Source organism: Daucus carota, chromosome 7 (genome assembly GCF_001625215.2).
Source record: "Daucus carota subsp. sativus chromosome 7, DH1 v3.0, whole genome shotgun sequence".
In the NCBI taxonomy this organism is placed as follows: domain Eukaryota; kingdom Viridiplantae; phylum Streptophyta; class Magnoliopsida; order Apiales; family Apiaceae; genus Daucus; species Daucus carota.
In genome coordinates this window covers 29924553-29944597 of record NC_030387.2, presented here as the reverse complement: position 1 = coordinate 29944597, position 20045 = coordinate 29924553, and the positions used below count along the sequence as shown (strand labels likewise).

General features: G+C 36.3%; 4 protein-coding genes across 4 annotated transcripts; 2 read left to right on the top strand and 2 right to left on the bottom strand.

The window, feature by feature from the left end:
• Window positions 1-1249: 1249 nt before the first annotated feature.
• On the bottom strand, window positions 1250-6034 carry LOC108196665 (large ribosomal subunit protein mL46). Its single transcript, XM_017364062.2, has 6 exons — window positions 5683-6034; window positions 5245-5310; window positions 3556-3630; window positions 2449-2578; window positions 2249-2374; window positions 1250-1811 (listed from the first exon to the last, which is right to left on the bottom strand). The coding sequence occupies exons 1-6, from the start codon at window positions 5838-5840 to the stop codon at window positions 1662-1664; spliced, it is 705 nt and encodes a 234-aa protein (XP_017219551.1). The 5' UTR covers window positions 5841-6034; the 3' UTR covers window positions 1250-1661.
• A 626-nt stretch (window positions 6035-6660) lies between these two features.
• Window positions 6661-10765, top strand: LOC108196664 (3-methyl-2-oxobutanoate hydroxymethyltransferase 2, mitochondrial). The gene is made up of 5 exons (XM_017364060.2): window positions 6661-7189; window positions 7828-8034; window positions 8719-8865; window positions 10046-10099; window positions 10178-10765. The coding sequence occupies exons 1-5, from the start codon at window positions 6782-6784 to the stop codon at window positions 10409-10411; spliced, it is 1050 nt and encodes a 349-aa protein (XP_017219549.1). The 5' UTR covers window positions 6661-6781; the 3' UTR covers window positions 10412-10765.
• A 1087-nt stretch (window positions 10766-11852) lies between these two features.
• On the top strand, window positions 11853-16320 carry LOC108196902 (pentatricopeptide repeat-containing protein At3g61520, mitochondrial). The gene is made up of 2 exons (XM_017364383.2): window positions 11853-14336; window positions 15866-16320. The coding sequence occupies exon 1, from the start codon at window positions 12078-12080 to the stop codon at window positions 14310-14312; it is 2235 nt and encodes a 744-aa protein (XP_017219872.1). The 5' UTR covers window positions 11853-12077; the 3' UTR covers window positions 14313-14336; window positions 15866-16320.
• A 136-nt stretch (window positions 16321-16456) lies between these two features.
• On the bottom strand, window positions 16457-18521 carry LOC108194893 (cytochrome b561 and DOMON domain-containing protein At3g61750-like). Its single transcript, XM_017361831.2, has 4 exons — window positions 18122-18521; window positions 17565-17967; window positions 17191-17492; window positions 16457-17097 (listed from the first exon to the last, which is right to left on the bottom strand). Exons 1-4 carry the CDS (start codon window positions 18362-18364, stop codon window positions 16816-16818), a joined length of 1230 nt encoding a protein of 409 aa, XP_017217320.1. The 5' UTR covers window positions 18365-18521; the 3' UTR covers window positions 16457-16815.
• Between the last annotated feature and the right edge of the window lie 1524 nt (window positions 18522-20045).

Here is a 20045-nt window from a genome sequence, read left to right as displayed (position 1 = left end):
CAGAATAACCAGCTGTGGTACCAAACAAATTTCTTTGATCTTCGGCCTCTCTCTGTGCAAGCAGGATCAAGTTCTTCACTAGTTAATATAGGTTAAGTAATTTAAGCAGCAAATTTGAAATGTTTCTGTTAGGTTTCATTTCTGAGTGTTGTAGTTCTTTGCCTGTTTTGGTCTTTGGATGGTGTTCGTGCGACCGTAGTAGTAAGCTTTATATAATTTGTTAAAATATTTATGGAAATTTGTTGAAGATGAATATATAAGCTTTAATGGATAAAACTTTAATGAACGACTCAGTTTTGTTCGTATTTGGGTTAATCAAGCTAGCTGATGAGTTTTGTTTATCGAGCGTCTGTAACATTGTTTATGACAAGTGGAACTTCGGGTCGTGTCGGACATCATCATCCATCCATGCATAGCATTACGAAGTTTAATAGTAATTACTTTTTCTAAGTTTGAATTACAATTCCAAAAAGGTTTTTAGGAGAATCTTCTATATCTGGTTTTTACATTCCCTTTTTAGTTTCTACCTCCAAACGTGGCACTGGTTCCTTGTTCTTCTTATTGATATGTCTTATCAGTTACAAAGGGATCCCTAAACTTTTTGTTCAAGAGTTACACAGCTGCAAAAGCTATTGTTGATCCTGGAATTGCTGTTATGGGTCATGTAGGGCACTAGGGCTTACTCAAGCAATCAGTGTTCTCAGAGAATTTAGGCCACAAGGAAAAAATGTTGGTGGTGCAGTCAAGGTAATCCCTTACGTGCATTTTTATCTTTTTTCATAAGAACATATTAAGGTTTTTTTGAAAAATACTGATTACCGAGCTAAATTAAGGTTGTGGAGACGGCTATGGCATTACAGGAAGCTGGATGCTTCTCTGTTCTTGAGTGCGTGCCTCCCTCCTCCTGTGGCTGCAGCAGCAGCAAAATCTGCGCTCAAATTTTCACCACTGGAGTTGGGGATGGTCCATTTTGCAGTGGACAGGTTAGTTGATTGACTCTTTTCATTACATCCTTTTAAACAGTCAATTCACCCTGAAATGAACTTGTTTGTTGATTTCAAGACCGCTTGTAGAGTAATTAAGTAGATGCTCCATGATGCTCTTGTTCTTAGACTGTTGCTACCTCTGGGGCACTAATTCATTCATATTGCTTGGCAAGCCATCTTGATGAAGCATTAACATTATTTAATAACATGTAACTAATTCAAAATTCCCGCTAACAATGTTGTATATATAGTACTCAACTCTCTGCAAAAAAAAGGTAGCAGCTACTTTAAACATGATCAGAAGAAAACCATTACTAAGCCTGCGCCGATCTTACTACGCCCTTGGACTGAAAGAAGTTTCAGTTATACTAAACCCCCTGGACCGGAAAGTGTGTGACCCAGTACTACTGCACACAGCACAAGTTTACAAATTACAAACCAGAGTACATAGCATCTACTTATCCAAATCCAGGAGACCAGACACCCCATGCATAAAGCTACACTGTACTTCGACTGAAAGACCACTCCAATTATTAATTATGTCAGTAACCAAAATCCTTTTGATCGACTCTACTACAAAACAAAATTTCATGTTTCGGGAACAAGCAGATACTTGGTGATACATTACGGTCATCGTAAAGATAGCACTACAAGGACAACTCGACAAGTACGGATTTATAGTAACCCAATAATCATCTTGTCCAAATATCCGGCTTGCTCTGGGAAGTACTCTAAAAGTTCACTCTTAGTCACCCAAACAAAATCCTTACCCTTCTTAATATCATACTTGTTGGCCGCAACCACTTGAGATTTGAAGATGAATCGCTGAAAGATTGGCCACAAACAACAAACATTTGCAGATTCAGTAACAAGTTCAGCACAAGGGAGCAATAAGGAAAAACACAGCACAACATGGTGAGGCAGGCAATTAAGGCTGCTGTCAAAAGGGAGAGCTACAAATATAGTATGAAAAGGGCTATTACATGTACAATGGAACTCCTTTAATTCCACATATTAAATTTGACAATTGAGTAAAACAATAGCTATTTTTAAAATCAAAATTCCACAAATTAGTTATTATTGTAACTGTTAAGAATGTGCAGTTCGTTTAAATCATCACTAATCACAAAAACATTCATCTATTTATTTAATTAATTATTGTTGAAACCAATCTTAAACAGTCAAACTGGGTCTCTTTTGTGAAATCGAGTAAAGGAATAAGCCATATGCTATATCTACCAATAAGCTTCTTCTAGGTCTACCTTCAAAGTATAAAGTTCCTTGCCATTCTCCTTGTGTGGCATAATCATATGTCCCATTGGAGCATTTCCAACAAAGTATGTGTTGGAAAGGTCACCGATAACAGACTTTAATGCAGACTCTGCACACTGCAAGATTCGAATAAACAATTACTCAAAGAAGAGGACCAAAAAGAAATTTTTACCAACAGTAAGAAAATCACCTTGCGCAATGTCCCTTCAGATTCATATATTTTCTCAGGAAAATGCCAAACAGGTTCATCTCCAGCAGCCCCATATGTGTGGCCATATATTAAAAGATAGAGTCTTCTGTCAAGAGCTCTTTGCAGTGATCTTGATAAGAAAAAGGCAACCGATATGCGATTAAAGGCAAGGCATTACTTTTTTTATTTACAGCACTAACAAGCACCAAAGGACATATGATACGAGTACCGAAAACTGTCATAATACCATAAGGCAATCCACTAGGGGCTCAAATATGATATCACATTATGTGCCTTTAGAACGTGATGTCTGATTTTTTGCTGAAATTATTTCAAACACAAGATATTAATGTTACACATAAAACGCTTTACCCACCAAGAAGTTGCGGCTATACAACCACTCACACGTGTTCCAGGTCACACCAAAAATCTCTCAGCCTGGTCTCTGCACATCTTATTTTCATTATAGTATGCATTATAACCTTTTTAATATTCGGGGGAGGGGGGAGCTACAAAATTTATTATCTATAATTGTAGAATCATGTTCAGTGCATCTTCAATAAAGTGAAACATGTATACAACTGGATATAAGAATGACAGAGCAGGAAAATTCCAACTGAGAACTTAAATCTTTTCTCTATTTTTTTCACCCATGCTTTAATTGGTGTGTTAGAATGACCAGAAGTAATACCCTCACCCAGCCGAGTAGACAATTAAGATACTAAGGGCACTTAAACCTAGTTCATACTCTAACAACACTTAATGCTGATCCCAAAGACTCACATGTCAGTCTGAAATTGATAATAACATATAATTCTGAAAGACTACTTGTACACAACATTAAAATATGAATTGAGACATATAAATAGTAGACACAATGTATTCAGTTCATATATAAAAGAAGACACCTGCACTAGGAAAGTAATGACACCACATTTTAGAATTTGATGTGATGAAGCCGCTAACTATTGTAAACAGAGAGAATGTTCGTACACCTACTAAGTTATAACATATATTACTAGTCCCCTACAAACCCAAGTGGCAAAATATTATTACCAGTATGGGAAAAGCAGAAAGAATAAGCCACATAGACAGATTTCAGCTTACTTTTTATCATTCGTTTTGTCAGCTTCAGTGACTCGAGGAGCAGGTACATAATCAATATTGTGATCACCTTGTCCCCTGGTGGTAACGAACGATGTTACAATTAGTACTAGACAGACGGAATATAATATAAAAGCACATCTTAAATTGGGCATGCAACAAATATAAAGTTAAAACTACATAAAAAGGTAGTCTTTTGAAAATCCTACAGCTATTAGTAACTCTGTCTTATTCATTTTGAGTCATCAAGGTATTCTCTAGCAGGATGCGAGAGGAAAGACAGTAACGATCGGTACAAAAAGAAGGCATACTAGCAGTTATTCTGCTATAGGAGCACCGTATCTATGATACTGACGATGAAAATGAAATCTTGTATTCAATATGTTCATATCTAGCTTGCGTACATTTTAATCTGTCAACTACTAATTAAACTTTACAACTATATAATAGGCTGAATGCAGACCCAGGCTCTTAAAAAACCTATCAGGCTGAATGGGTTCAGCATACCCAGGCCCTTCAACTATCATGCCCCTGTCCTTGACGAGGGACACTTATCTTCAAAGCTGTACAAAGTATACTAAGAACAAGAAAAGCCAAACCAGCAAACTCAAAGCTCACTGTTAAAGGGTCCATATATTATTAGTTTAATATTTTATTATGGGTATATTTTAAATTTATTACAGACAATCAATAAAGTGATTCAGTCCTACCACCGCTACCCTTTGAGTTTGACACTATAATTACACATGAAATAAAGGACATTTTAGAATTATTGACATATGATGACAAGCAGTCAAGTCTTGAGCTGCATGCTGGAGTCTAGGATAACAATTTGGAACGGAAGGTACATAATTTAATACATACTTTAACACTCCAGGTCTCTCGGTTTTTCTGATACAAGGATAAAGGCAACAAAAAAAGATAACCATAATTTTTTTAAACACTAATGAGAAATGCAAAAAGGCTTATCACTTAATATAAGCTTTCTGGAATACAGCCATAACTGTCATTCAAAGGCTGAAAGTTTGAATAAAGAAAGCTAATTAACAAAAACCTGCCGGCTGCTGTAAAACTACTCATGCTATTTAGGGGAGAACAATGGCAAGGATCAAGAGAGGATGACAATTATTTTGCAATATAACCCGAAAATTTAATCAGTATTGTTATCTATATTAGCCAAAGAACTTTAGGCTAACTGATCATAAGGTGTACCCATTCTTGAACGACAACAACTAAAGAACTATGCATGTATAAAAGAAAGTGTCTGGTTTTATATGCACATGTCAAAACAACAGACTGTTTTGTATCCCCCTCAAGTGAACGAAGTGAGGGATGTCAATTTAGAATGAACTATTTGATAAGTTTTTAGTATTTGCAGTATAAACTTTCTCTTTCGGCCTGAATTCACCTTCAGGGAACAGAACAAACTCTTAGCTTTCATTAAATTATAACATATTAATTTTGGCCTAAACTTTCTGTCTTAATTATTCTTGATTTTTCTAAATATTGTTGAACACTATTGTTAGTTTAAAACCAATAAATACCAACACTAGTCCAAATACCAATACATAAGCAACAATATCCATAAAGCAACATAACCTGATCCCAGAACAAAACATATTAGATAACTGTACACGTAGAACCAAATATTAATATTTCAAAAAAATTAATCAACATGAACAACAGCTTTACCTATTTTCGGTCTTATTCAAAAAAGAGTCCGGATATGCCCTGCGAAACTGCTGCCTCCATCGAAAGCTTAACACAAACAAAGCACAAACAAAGATCACATTTCCTAATATAAAATCAAAATATTATAGCCTAAACTCTAACTGTGACTAAATTAAACATTCAATTAAGAAGTAAAGCTGCATCTTTTTTCACATTCTTGTAAAAATAAATCAAAAACTAATTATTGATAAAACACTAATTAATCGAAAGAACATTCAGAAAAAATATAATCAATACAGTTATACATACAAAACACGACACATCAATCACATACACATTGCACATTCCCAATTCAACAACCTAAACTACTAAAACAACATATCACAATCAAATTAATCGAGAAATTTAAGAAAACCATAAATAATTAAATAAAGAGGGGAATTAAAGATAGAAAATTACGAAAACTCCTGAAAAGCGTAAACAACAGGATCGATCTTAGGAATTATAACAGGCAACCGCTCGAAAAGCACTGAAGCTACAATCTTTTCATCGGATTTTGAACAAAATCGCCGCCTCGTGATGAGAGATGAAGCCAGATTTTTACAACATCTCTGCATTTTCAGACGCTGAATAAGAATCTGTAAGCTATATAACAGCTAATTATATATTGGTATTTGATTGTATATTATGTGTGTATTTCGAGTGTCTAAAACCAGGTTCTCATAAACCCTAGCTGATTAGTGAACTCAGAACTGGGTGGTGATGTTGAGATGTGATATACTGATATATGGTTATTTTACAATCTAGCCCCTCGAGTATTATTTTCAACTAAATTTCTTGATAAATGCAATTTATTTTTATTTAATAAAGTCAGGTGAATGATTCCAGTGACCTCCTCATTGTTAATGTCAAAATCTTATTTTCAATGCATTACAATTTTTGATATTTATTTGTATTGTGTAGTGTGGCTGATTAGCGGTAAGATTATTGAATACATTTATATTTTTATATTTATCATATGTAAGTATTATTTTTTCCATTTTTTGCTTATCTTTTGGTATTTAACATTTTTGTTTGAAATTACGCTTCGAATTTGTTATAGACTTGATTTGTTAATTTAATATTAGTTATAATATTTTGTTCTATATATTTATTTTTTAATATTTTTAATATCTTAAAATAAAATATAATTATATATTATAATATTAAAATTAGAAAATATATAATGTCGAGCTATCATGAACAAAGTAATTAGTTACTATAAAATATAACCGTCAAAATTAGAGATTATTATCAACTAATAGGTTTCTTTTGTGGCTAATAATATTAAAAAAAAAAACATACTTTGGTAAAAAGAATACCTTGATTTCCTTATGACAAAAAAAGAAAAAGAAAATCCTTGATTTCCCTTATTTAGAAAAAACAGTATGTCACGTTTTCTCATTTCACCTGATTGAAAAGTCTCTGCTTGCATTATTTGTATTCACACTCACCATCTCCCCTGCCTACCAAGCTCCCAAAACACACACTAAAACACGTCCCAGAAACACACACTAAAATGGCAACCTCCCTCGTCTCAAAACCCCGCAAAGCCCTCTCCCTCGTCTCCCTCGCCGCCCGGTGCATGAGCAACATCCCGGAAAACACCGTCTACGGCGGCCCAAAAGCCCAAACCCCAAACCAACGAGTCACTCTCACCCAATTGCGCCAGAAACACCGCAAGGGCGAGCCTATAAGTATGGTCACAGCTTATGATTACCCTTCTGCTGTTCATCTCGATACCGCCGGGATTGACATTGCTCTGGTGGGAGACTCGGCTGCTATGGTGGTTCATGGGCATGATACTACTTTGCCTATTACTGTTGATCAGATGTTGGTGCATTGTAGAGCGGTGGCGCGCGGTGCGAAAAGGCCGCTGCTTGTTGGGGATTTGCCTTTTGGTAGCTATGAGTCTAGTACTCAACAGGTGTGTGTGAATTTGTCGAATTAAATTTTGTGTTTTATTGAAATTTTGAAATGTTTGTGTTGTGTTTTATTTGGAATGTTGTAGCTCTATTGCCTGGTTCGGTTTAGTGGTCTGGTAGAATCATAGTTGTAAGATGTTTATAAATTGTTGTTCTAAAAATTATGGGAATTTGTTGAATATGAATGTATCGTATTCGGGTTATTCAAGCTAGCTGATGAATTTTGTTTGTAGTGTCAGTAATATTGTTTTTGATAAATGGAATATTGGGTCGTGTCTGATATTGCCACCCATGTTCATGTATATCATTCCCTATATATCCACCAAACTGAGTAAATAGTTTTCTAAGTTTGAACTAAGATTCCAAAAAGGGTTTTAGGAGAATCTTTTATATTTAGCTTTTTTACATGCCTTTTTACCTCCAAAAGTGGCACTGTTTCCTTGTCCTTATTGATATTTGTTATCAGTTATAATGGGATGCCTTAAATTTGTGTAACATGTTCTTTCTAATATATTTCAGTAGTTAGGAAAAACATTTGCAGCAATGCGTCATTCACAGAATTATGTTTTCAAGCACTGATTATTTGAAGTATGGTTTGAAATGTGCTGCGGTTGTGATGTTGCAGTTTTGATATGAGCAGGCAGTTGATACAGCTGTGAGGATGTTGAAGGAAGGAGAAATGGATGCAATCAAACTGGAAGGTGGATCACCTTCAAGAATTACAGCTGCAAAAGCTATTGTTGATGCTGGAATTGCTGTTATGGGTCATGTAGGGCTTACTCCGCAAGCAATCAGTGTTCTAGGAGGATTTAGGCCACAAGGGAAAAATATTGTTAGTGCTGTCAAGGTATCTCTTATGTATATTTTTATAGGGATAATTAATTTATACGTCCTTGAACTTTGGCCCATTTTTTATTCGCGTCCTTGAACTAAGTTTGTCAATTTATGCATCCTCAAACTTTGTAAATTTCCAATTCAGGTCCTTCCGTCAGTTTTTGACTAACGGAAGTTAGTCAATTAGGGTTTTCAATTTGAGGGTTTTCGATTCGTTCATGGATTGATGAAATTGATGGTATGGGAAGTTTCGGGAGGTCAAACCGAACAGATTAATGTAGGTTTCAATGATGGAGGATTGCCGGAATGGTGGCAATGTCTACGCCGGCCGGAAAATGGCCATTGATTCCGGCCATCATTCCGGCAATCCTCCGCCATTGAAACCTACATGAATCTCTTCGGTTTGACCTTCCGAAACTTCCCATACCATCAATTTCAACAATCCATTAACGAGTCGAAAACCCCCAAATTCAAAACCCTAATTACTAACTTCTGTTAGTCAAAAACTGACGGAGGGACCTGAATTGGAAATTTACAAAGTTTGAGGATGCATAAATTGACAAACTTAGTTCAAGGACGCGAATCAAAAATGGGCCAAAGTTCAAGGACGTATAAATTAATTATCCCTATTTTTATATTATTCATATGAACATATTTAGGTTTGTTCGAGGAATACTAATTACTGAGCTGAATGAAGGTTGTGGAGACGGCAATGGCATTACAGGAAGCTGGATGCTTCTCTGTTGTTCTTGAGTGTGTGCCTCCACCTGTGGCTGCAGCAGCAACATCTGCGCTTAAAATTTTCACTATTGGAATCGGGGCTGGTCCATTTTGCAGTGGACAGGTTAGTTGATTGATTTGATTTCTTTTCATTCTTTTGAACTGAACTCGTTTCTCGGTATAGATGTTCTGCAATATCAATTGTCAAGAGTGTCTAAAGATTAGATATTTGCAAATATTATATTTATAAGTTTGCAACTTGAAACTGCATCATACCAGTTACAAGTTGCTGCACTAAATTAATAGTCTTGTACCCTACCAGGCCTCTGTCATTCAGTAACTAGCTATAGATTAAGATGATAGTATTTGATATTCAATTGTACATCAACTAGAAACAGCTCATAGTAATATAGCATAAATGTTATTATTTGGAGTTCCACCCGCTTCACTCGTTGAGAATAAACAATGATGAAGACAAATTGGCTTGTGAAGGCGACTGTCGACAGACCAGTTAAAATCCTTACCTGATTGCCAATACAAGCTAAATTTGAGTCATGTGTTTGCTAGAAGTATATCAGACTAGTTTTCCGTGATAATACAGAATTGAAAATTGTTTAGTTTGTACAATCAACAGCCCTAAAACTTCCTAAAATCATCAAAGTTGCAAAAGGAAATCAGATTCTTGCATATAGGTAAAGTAAAAATTATATTATCTAAATTTGTTTGTTTTACTTGCCTAATTACCTTCAATAATAAAATAATAAATCTTTCTTGTTGTTGACGTCCCTGTGTCTATTCTTTATTCATTGTTAATTTTAATAATGCTCGATCTAATGCAGGAATGCTAAAATGGATACTTAAGTCACCTAACCCGTCTTCTTAAAGTTAGTTTGAATCTCAGCCAATCATCATGATCAGTGCATAGTTATGCAATATTTGGCAGTTATGTGCTCCACTCTGTTGACTCTGTTCAGTCATAGTCTGCATGATGTTGCAGCTGTAAGTTGCGAATTCCAGTTACTAGGAGCTCTTATTCTTGTCCATCCCTAGGCTAGACACAGGCATATAACATTATCTTCTTAACTGATAGCCAGTTCTATAGGGATCGATGCATTTTGTATTATTTGATTTGTTTCTGTTATATTACTTTACATTTAGATGTTTAAATTATTGTCATTGTGAAGCATACGAGGTTAATTAATTTTTGTATCCTGGAATAAAGAATATTTTACTCATTAGCAATTAAGTGGTAGAGTTCTTTCTTACATGATATCAGATAGTAAGAATTGTTATTGTTAATGCAGGTGCTAGTTTACCATGATCTACTGGGCATGATGCAACACCCGCACCATGCCAAGGTGAGTTAATCATACAAATATAAAGTACTGTAATTTAGAAATAAAATGATGGTACATGTAACATTCTGCCAATTGTAGGTCACTCCAAAATTCTGCAAGCAATACGGACAAATTGGAGATGCAATCAATAAAGCTCTTACAGAGTACAAGGAAGAGGTGTCAAAGGGCTTATTCCCTGGTCCTGCCCACAGCCCATACAAAATCAGCAGTGATGATGTTAATGGTTTCTTAAAGGAGTTGCAAAAGTTAGGATTGGATGAGGCAGCATCTGCAGCATCCGAAGCTGCTGAAAAAATGGAGGTAACCAAATAATCTTGGCAACAAGGATAATTTATGGAATCACAGAGGCGAGGCTCAGTTAGTAACTTCTTGATGATGAGAACCAACTTGTGAAGTAGTCATATCTAACCCTCTTTGAGCTGTCTTTCTACTACTTGTCTTTCTGTATTGGTTTTGTATCAAAGGCGGAGTTGAATAAAAACATTAGTGAGAGAGATTGGAGAAATATTGGTGTGTAATAGTATTTCATGTGGTAATTAGCCAAGAGTGGGTCATGTAACAAGCAAAGGTAACTTGAGTCCAGTACGTGGAAGAACATGTATAATCATTTTACCGATAAATTGATCTTTTGAATTTTCTGCAAGGAAACTGATCCATTACATCGTACACCTACTGCTAGTAGTTCAGATGCAAATATTTCAAATAATTTCTGTGCATTTAATTGTCTTCAGCTCATTTTTCATAGAGTAACAGATTTGAAGGCTGTTAATCATGTATTTTAGCTCATTGTCACGGAATAATCATGTAGCTCTCTGTCACCGAGTAATTCTGCATTTCGCTGACAAGAATTTACCAAATCTAGAACTGAGGTTTTTCTTAATGCACCTTGTAACAAATAGAAGTTGTATCCATTATTTTTTTTTAAAATCCCGAATAAAATGAAAATTGAAACCTGAAATCTGAAATGATGTTTTTTTAATACACCTAATACTTAACGCTAAAAGATATAAATATTAACTCAAGTTATGTGACCTATATCATTTACCATGAAAATGGTCAAAAATATCATCCTAGTACATACATACTCTGGGGTACCGTGTTCTGTTACATATTCTGAGAAGGATATTGTCCCAATAATACGCATTGTGGAGCATGTGAAGAATGTTTGGCTCAATCTATTTTATTAGGGCTGAGACACTAAATATCATTATCGGAGAAAAATCATCCCAAATGTCGATTTAGAATCCAAAATACTACGTTGAGAGTGAAATATAATTAACTTCTTAATCACACAGCAGCTAATGTTTTAGAATTTTAGAATATTTCATATAGCGTTTAATTTCGATCCCTCACGGATCACAGTTACTAACACAAAATTTTCGAACCACAACCATAAGACTAACATTACCTATTCTGCAACTGGGCAAGGAACATACTCCCTATGTTTACGTTCAGTATAGTTCAATAACGTTTTTTTAATTTAGTTTTTTCTTGAATAAAAATTTAAAAATCAAACTTTTTTTTAGGATTTTTTTTTAGAAAAAAAAAACATAATGGAACTATAGTTTATAGGAATCTTACAATACATGCCAAAAACTAGTGTAAGGAACTTGGTGGGACGGAGGGAGTATAGTTTTGACCAACAATTTGAAAAATGATATTTTGTTAAAAAATTATACAAAATATGATAAATATGTCATTTTTCCTATGATTAACAAGTTGTATCCATTATTTTTATAAAAATAAAAACCGAAACCTAAAATCTGATACGATCACGCTGACCATCAAGGTTTTTGGTCCCGCTGAATCAATCGGAAAATTTCCTCAAATTTGTCCAACAAAATTAACAAGAGACCAGTTGTCGTTTTACAAGTTTTACTGTACTTGTGACTTAAGTAGTTGATTCATACTGTCTGTTCTTGTGAGTTGTGATTCAAGTAGTTGATTTCTGTTTTGTCTTGCCAGGAAGAACTCAAAAATGAGATCAATCGTATCAACATCAAAACACATACACCTCCTCAACCCCAAAACCCCACCCCTAAAACCCTCATTCCTCCGCCGCATCTCCACCGCCCCACCGCCACCCCAACCGATCACAACCCAAGTCCTCACTCTTCTCCAAAATGACTACACTACCCCAATTAACACACCCCACCTCCTCTCTCTCCTCCCCTCTCTCTCCCCACCTTGTTATCTCTCTCTCACCCGTCAACTCGGCTCCACCGGCGCCGCCCTCAAGTTCCTCACCTTCCTCCGGGCCCACTCACCGGACCCACCTTCCATTTCCCTCACTTTCCAGGCCCTTCTTGAGCTCGCTACTCATTCGGGTTCTTCACGCTTGCCGCAATCAGATATTGCTGAGAAGCTTAAAGAGCTTTTTAAGTTGTGCAGAGAGTGTGATATTAAGCTTACGAAGGAGTCGGGTACTTTGCTTGTTGGGTTCTTTAGTCGGGTGAGAATGGTTGATGAGATGTTGGATGTGTATAATTACATTGGTGTGGAGTCGAGGAGTAGTGATTTGGGTGATGTGGTGGTGGATTGGCTGATGAGGGGCGGGCGGTTTGATGATGCGTTGAAGGTGTTTGATGGAATGCTTGAGGCAAATGGGAAGGGTGGGGTGGAGAGGACGACGGTGCATTTGGTGTTTCGGGAGTTGATGAGGCGGGATTCGAAGTTTAAGAATGTTAAGGATGAGGGGATTGCGGAGTTGGTTTTGAAATGTGCGAAGATTGGTGTTTTTATTAAAGGGGAATGGCTTTGTAATTTGGTTATTGGGTTGTGTAGGAAGGGGAATTTGAGTAAGGCGTGGAGTTTGTTGCATGACTTGATGGATTTAGGTTGTCTGGATATTGTTAGTTCTTGTAATGCGCTTTTGACATCGTTGGAGAGAGTGAAGGATTTTAAGAGGATGAATTTGCTTTTGCAGCAGATGAAGGATAAGGGGATTCAGCCTGATGTTGTCACGTTTGGGATTCTTACTAAGCATTTGTGCAAGTTCCATAGGGTAGATGAGGCGTTAGATGTGTATCAGAAAATGGTTGATGGTAGCGAAGGGATTTTAGTAAGACCAGATGTTGTTCTGCATAATACTTTGATTTCTGGGCTATGCAAAGTGGGGAGGCAAGAAGAAGGTTTGGAAATGGTGGAACAGATGAAAGTGAAACACGGATGCATGCCTAATACATCAACATTTAATAGTTTAATTGACGGGTTTTGCAAAGCTGGAGAACTTGATAGAGCCAATGAGATATTTGATCTAATGAACAAGGAAGGGATTTTGCCAAATATCATTACTGTTAACACTTTGGTGGATGGTTTCTGTAAGCATGGGAGGGTCCATACGGGAATCAAATTTTTCAGACAAATGCAGGGGAAAGGTTTGAAGGGGAATGTGAATACTTATACTAGTTTGATTAATGCTTTCTACAAGTCAAACAATATTGAAAAGTCTGCAGAATTGTTTGATGAGATGTTAGACGCAGGCTGTACTCCAGATGCGAAAGTTTATTACACCATGATCTCAGGTCTGACAAATGCTGGGAGGTTGGATGATGCTAGCTTTATTGTATCGAAGATGAAGAAAGCTGGATTCCAGTTAGATACTGTGGCTTACAATGTTTTAATTGGAGGGTTCTGCCGAAGAAAAAGATTTGATAAAGCTGTTGAGCTACTTGCGGATATGGAAGACCATGATGTTAAACCTGATAATGTTACATATAACACTTTGATTTCATACTTCAGTGAGAGTGGGGATTTCAAGACTGCTCGTAGAGTAATGAAGAAGATGGTTCATGATGGTCTTGTGCCCACTGTTATAACCTATGGTGCACTAATTCATGCATATTGCTTGGCAGGCTATCTTGATGAAGCATTAACATTATTTGATAACATGTGCTCTACTTCAAGTATTCCACCTAACAATGTTATATATAATATACTGATCAACTCTCTTTGCAAAAAAGGCGAAGTAGACAAAGCACTTTCGTTAATGAATGATATGAAAATCAAAGGTGTTAGACCAAATACTAACACATTCAATGCCATGTTCAAAGGCCTTCATGACAAAAATTGGCTGGATGAAGCACTTAAGCTTATGGATCAAATGACGCAACAGGCTTGCAATCCTGATTATATTACAATGGAAATTCTCACAGATTGGCTTTCTACTGTTGGTCAAACAGAAAAGTTGCAAAACTTTGTCAAAGGATTCTAGGTTTCTGATTCAACTTCCAGGCAGGTTAGTTGATGCTCCAGACATCTTTTCATCTTAGATCTACCCCTGTGTGCAGAATTGTTTAGGTGGAAGTTCAACTTCAACTTCCACTGTATTACTTTACTACATGTGATTTAGTCTTAATACTTTACACCTATAATACCTGTGCTTCTATTCTCATTACTTAGTGCTTGCTATAGCTAATCGCATAAACGATGTACTTGCTAAGCAGTAGATGATGATCTTAAACAAACGTGTATGAAATGGTCAAACATCTTGAATTTGGCAGTTTGATAGTCATGTATATCTCAACTTTAGTGGTTTTAAATGTTTAAACAGGCCTTTTACACTCCTTTTACTGTTTTGTTTTCCTTAATGAAAGATTTGAAAATTTTGAATACCCACACAAAAGCTTAGAATCTTCTGTCGAAAAATATGAAGGGGTTGATTTAAGCTGAGTAGCTGACACGTCAAAGTCCAAGACTCCAGCTGTGTCTACTATATGGTCTAAGGTTGTTTCCTTTATCCACCATACTTGTAATGCTTGTGTAACAGATAATTCATAGTTGATATTGATACAATTAGCTTGCCACTATTCTTATACTTAACAGTCTACATTCTTTGTTCTTGTCAAATTTTAACGACTCTAGTTGTTTCTACTGTTTATAATACTCTATAAGGATTAAGGTTATCTATTCCGAGTCAGGTTTGCTTTCATCATTTATATAGAATAATATTACTGCACGGACTCAGAATAATAAGACCCTTGCCTAGGCCAAAACCTAAAACGATAAAATATATAGAATGACTAGAGATGCATAAAATATTACTCCCTCCATCCCATTTATTGTGTCCACAGATTAAATTCAACTTCTGATTTAATCAAACTAAATAAGCTAATAGTTACCTGAAAAATTGTATTTGTACTTAAAAGATCTGGCTTAAAATTCCAGAAAGGTACTTTTCTGGCTGACTTTTGCCACTAGAAAATGAAAATCACTTAAAAGTTCAGATCTATATTTGTTGCAGATCTCTGTATGATTGAGATAACCATATATAATGCATACAGTAAATCAGAGTTTTGTATTGCAAATGTTTTGATCACAATGGGATACGTCTAGAGCTGTAATTCGAGTCGGGCGGCTCGCGAGCTCGCCCGGCTCGAACTCGTTTAAGTGGGCTCGGCTCGGCTCGACTCGTTAAACGAGCCGAGTTCGGGTAAAGGTTTCGGCTCGTTTAATTAAACAAGTCGGCTCGACTCGACTCGTGAAATTAAACGAGCCGAGTTCGGGTAGAGGTTTGGGCTCGATTAAGTGTAAAATTATACGAGCTGGCTCGCTCGGCTCGTTAAAACCGGCTCGTTTAGCTAAACGAGCCGGCTCGACTCGACTCGTGAAATTAACCGAGTCGAGTTCAGGCAAAGATTTAGGCTCGATTAGTTAATCGAGCCGGCTCGGCTCGGCTCGATTAAAGTTGGCTCGAATTAGGCTCGGCTCGAAACTCGCCCGGCTCGGCTCGAATTACAGCCCTAGTCATACGTCTGCATTTTGTAGGTTAGTTCAGAGTCTTGTTAGCAAAATGGGAGGATTGGAGATGCCAGTCTGCTACTCCTTTCATATCGAGGTTCGTTCCACATTCCATGAAACATTTTTTCATGCCGATGTTGGTTATTTCTCAACTGCATTGTCGAAGTGAGGCTTGGACTAGACAAATCTGCCAGATTGCCACACCCGGAGCTGCCGAGAAGGCGAAAACATGTAAATCACCTTAAAACAGTGAATTATGTGATCAAGGGGCTCATTTGGTCTGCTAAGATCTGTTTCAGCATACTTATGGAGAATCGGATTTAGGAAGTAGTCCACGATCCAATGCCTTTCATATCTGATAGACATGTCAGAACCGTATTCATCCTAGTCTTGGACACAGTTAGGTCGTTGCTATTGATATGAGTAAATGGTGTCTTTTAGGAATATTTTCGACTTTTTGTTAGAGCAAGTTCAATGGTAATGTTAAAATAGATGTAGTTATTGTTATAATTTGAAATTAAAAAGTGGTTTTTGGTGCTAAAGTAAGGATTTAGGGTGCAATGGTAAATGCAAAATAGAACCAAACATATCCAAATAAAGTTATATTCTAATTACATAATCTTAAAGTACATAAATATATTTGTCACTATTATTTTATTAATACATTTTGTCACTTGCATGCTTATGTGCCAATTATAGCACCATCTATACTTGGTTCTATATTTAGCACCAAGTATTTCATCTTGCTATTTTACAATTGAATATCTCAAGATTTTAAACAATTTCAATTGAACACCCTCAGATTTCAAGAATGAAAAAAAAATCTTCTAAAATCTCAATCGAAAGACCCCTTAATGTATAAAAGCACACCACAAATATGTTTCCTCCGCAAGCAAAATTTATATTCCTAGCTTCAAAATTCCATTGTTTTCACAACATATGCAACATGACATAACTGAAATACACTCTGTTTTGTGCTAAAACGAATTGATTTCAAATTCTGCAGGGGGAGGGACAGGCGATTTACGCGACCTTCTTATCCTCAATAAAGCTTCTAGTACAATACATGAGAATATAACTGTGCCTAGAAGAAATCCGTAGCCTATTTTCCATTCATTTCCTGCATCTGCATAATGAATTCCCAAAACTATATTCACTGCTCCAAAGAAAAGAGCAATCCTACCAAACCAGTGATGGTACAGATTCCAGAACCTGCGGTTCTTGCTGTCGACGTGGGGTCTTACAAAGAATGCCAACACCTGAAAATCAGTTAACCAGTGGTACGAGGTTTTCAATGGCCATATTCTTAAAATAAAAAAGTTAAAATCAAGTTAGAACCAGTGTATACAAACCTGGAGGATACTGAGGACAAGTGTAAAGAATCCAATGCCTCTATGTGCTGGTATACTTGCGTGAAGTCTTCCGTATAGTAACCTTCCAACAGCAACAGCAGCAACTACGATAAGAAATCCAGTGAACTGAAGGGCTACATGAAGATAATACCATAAAGGATCCTTGTGCCTAAGGTATCTTGCAGTAATTGCACCTGCCGGGAGAACTAGACCCCAGCCAAGCAAGGCCAATACTCCATGGGTCTTTCGTGTATGAAAAATGTTAGTAGGCACAGCGGAAATGGGCCCCGAGTCTTGTTTACCTGAAACAATGAAAAAAAATCAACACAACAAAATAACAACTTTGAGTTTGATCTTAGCAGATTTTGACAAACCTTCAGAGAAGTCCGTGTATACGACTGTTTTGTCGTTATGAAGAGTTAGGCGATGGTGGAGTGGATATCTGGAACCAAAAGCCAACAGAATTGCTTGTCTGGATAGAGCAGATGAGTCAGCTATGTGGAGCTGAAATGCCAAGTAAATTGTTGCCCCATTAACAGTCACAAATGGTGGAACATTTGTTAATGGCAATTCACCTTTATCTGGTTTAATTTCAGAAGGTGTAAATCCAGCTAGATAATATTGCTTGATTCTTGAAAAACCCTTTTCACTAAGCCATCCAACTATTGCACTGGAATTGAGCATCATTCCATCTTTTGAAAATCCGATTCCAACCCATCCAGAAGTGTATGTAGCAGATAATACAATTGTCAATGTATCATCTTTTGCCTTGGAGTACTGCATAAATAATGATTCTTGATTCTAAATCACATCAAGTAAAAGCGGATATAAAACAAACATATTAATTTCTTGTGTCAATATATGACAAAGAATTTTCATTACAACACTGTATGTACATATTTATAAGAATGGAATATGGGATCAAGCTTACTCGGAGTACAAATGTATTCCAAACAGGTTTGCAGATCATGTTTGGCAAATTACTGTATGGAAGAGGAAGAAAGGCGCTCAAATTGATGTTGCAAAGCCCTCCACCTCCTGTTGCTGCATTAACACCGTTACTGTTCTCCTCTGCTCTCACAACACTATTCGGTCCCCAGGAGGCAAGAACAAACACTAATACCAAATTTAGCAATGCATAAGTGATCAGGCTTGAATAAATCAGCGCTGCCATTTAAACGAGAGAGCAACGTTGAGATGCTAAGCCCTAGGCACAATATTTCTTCATTATAACAAATACTTCAGATATCAAAATAAAGATGTTTATGTCAAGATCGATATTCTGGACAGATTGAGTACAGTAGTGAAAATGAAGCTAAACGTACAGTAGAATATACTTTTCTTGGCTTTGAAGCATAACTTACTGATGATTAGTGATTGAAGAGGTTGAGTTATAGGTGAGAGTGGTGGTTAGAGGTGGCCGGTACTCATATCAAAATAATGACATCCATTGCCCCCAAACACAGTAAGCACCAGACTGATCAAATAGATGCATAAAAAGGAATAGCAGGTATTAAAAAACAAACCTAAATCCAAAATAAGATTCTGTAAATGTCAATAGTAAATACTGGTTAAACTGTGATCATTAATCTTCTCAACGTAATTTGTCATAAACATGCTCAACATATTAAGCTTAGCTGATAAATCTATGTTTTCCTGCAAAGAACCATATGTGTGCGTAGGGCTGTTCACAAACAAGCTCGATCTTGGCTCGTTAAGGGCTCGGTTCGTTCAAGTCAATAGAGGTATTCATGCTTACTTTAAACATGTCATATCTATCTGGATTGTAGAAAGAAAACAATTCATCACTAGAGATAAATAATGAAAATGTTGGAAGACTAAAGAAATAAAGGACAGACAGCTTGTTACTAGAAATATGGAATGTATAGATTAAGACTTGTTGCTGCAGAGAAGGGGATGCCATTGAAACACTTTGGTACTCGGTAAGCAAGGTTAAGGCTCTCCTTTTTTACACTCCTTTTACTGTTTTGTTTTCCTTAATGAAAGATTTGAAAATTTTAAATACCCCCACAAAAGCTTAGAATCTTCTGTCGAAAAATATGAAGGGGTTGATTTAAGCTGACACGTCAAAGTCCAAGACTCCAGCTGTGTCTACTATATGGTCTAAGGTTGTTTCCTTTTTCCACCATACTTGCAATGCTTGTGTAACAGATAATTCATGGTTGATATTGATACAATTAGCTTGCCACTATTCTTATACTTAACCGTCTACATTCTTTGTTCATGTCAAATTTTCACGACTCTTTGTTTCTACTGTTTATAATACTCTATTGTTGTGTTTGGTAATTTGGGAGAATGGAATGACATGGAATGAGTAAAAATACTTGAAACTAATAGAGATATGAGGAAATTTTTGAAAAAATTTGGAACAAGTACAAAATTGTTATGATGAGATTTAAGAAGAATTTGAGGATGAGTGAGAATGGAGCATTCCATCTCAATTGAAGGTGTGATATCTAACACATGATGTAAGAAATGGAATGAAGGAAGTAATGAAATTTCTTTAAAATTGTGCATAATATAGTTTATTTTTCATTTTATTCTTTCCGGAATCATTCACCCTAACCAAACACAACATATAAGGATTAAGGTTTTCTATTCCGAGACAGGTTTGCTTCATCATTTATATAGAATAATATTACTGCACGGACTCAGAATAATAAGACCTTGCCTAGGCCAAAACCTAAAAAGATAAAATATATAGAATGACTTGAGAGACGCATAAAATGTTACTCCCTCCATCCCATTTATTGTGTCCACGGATTAAATTCAACTTCTGTTTTAATCAAACTAAACAAGCTAATAGTTACCTGAAAAATTGTATTTGTACGGAA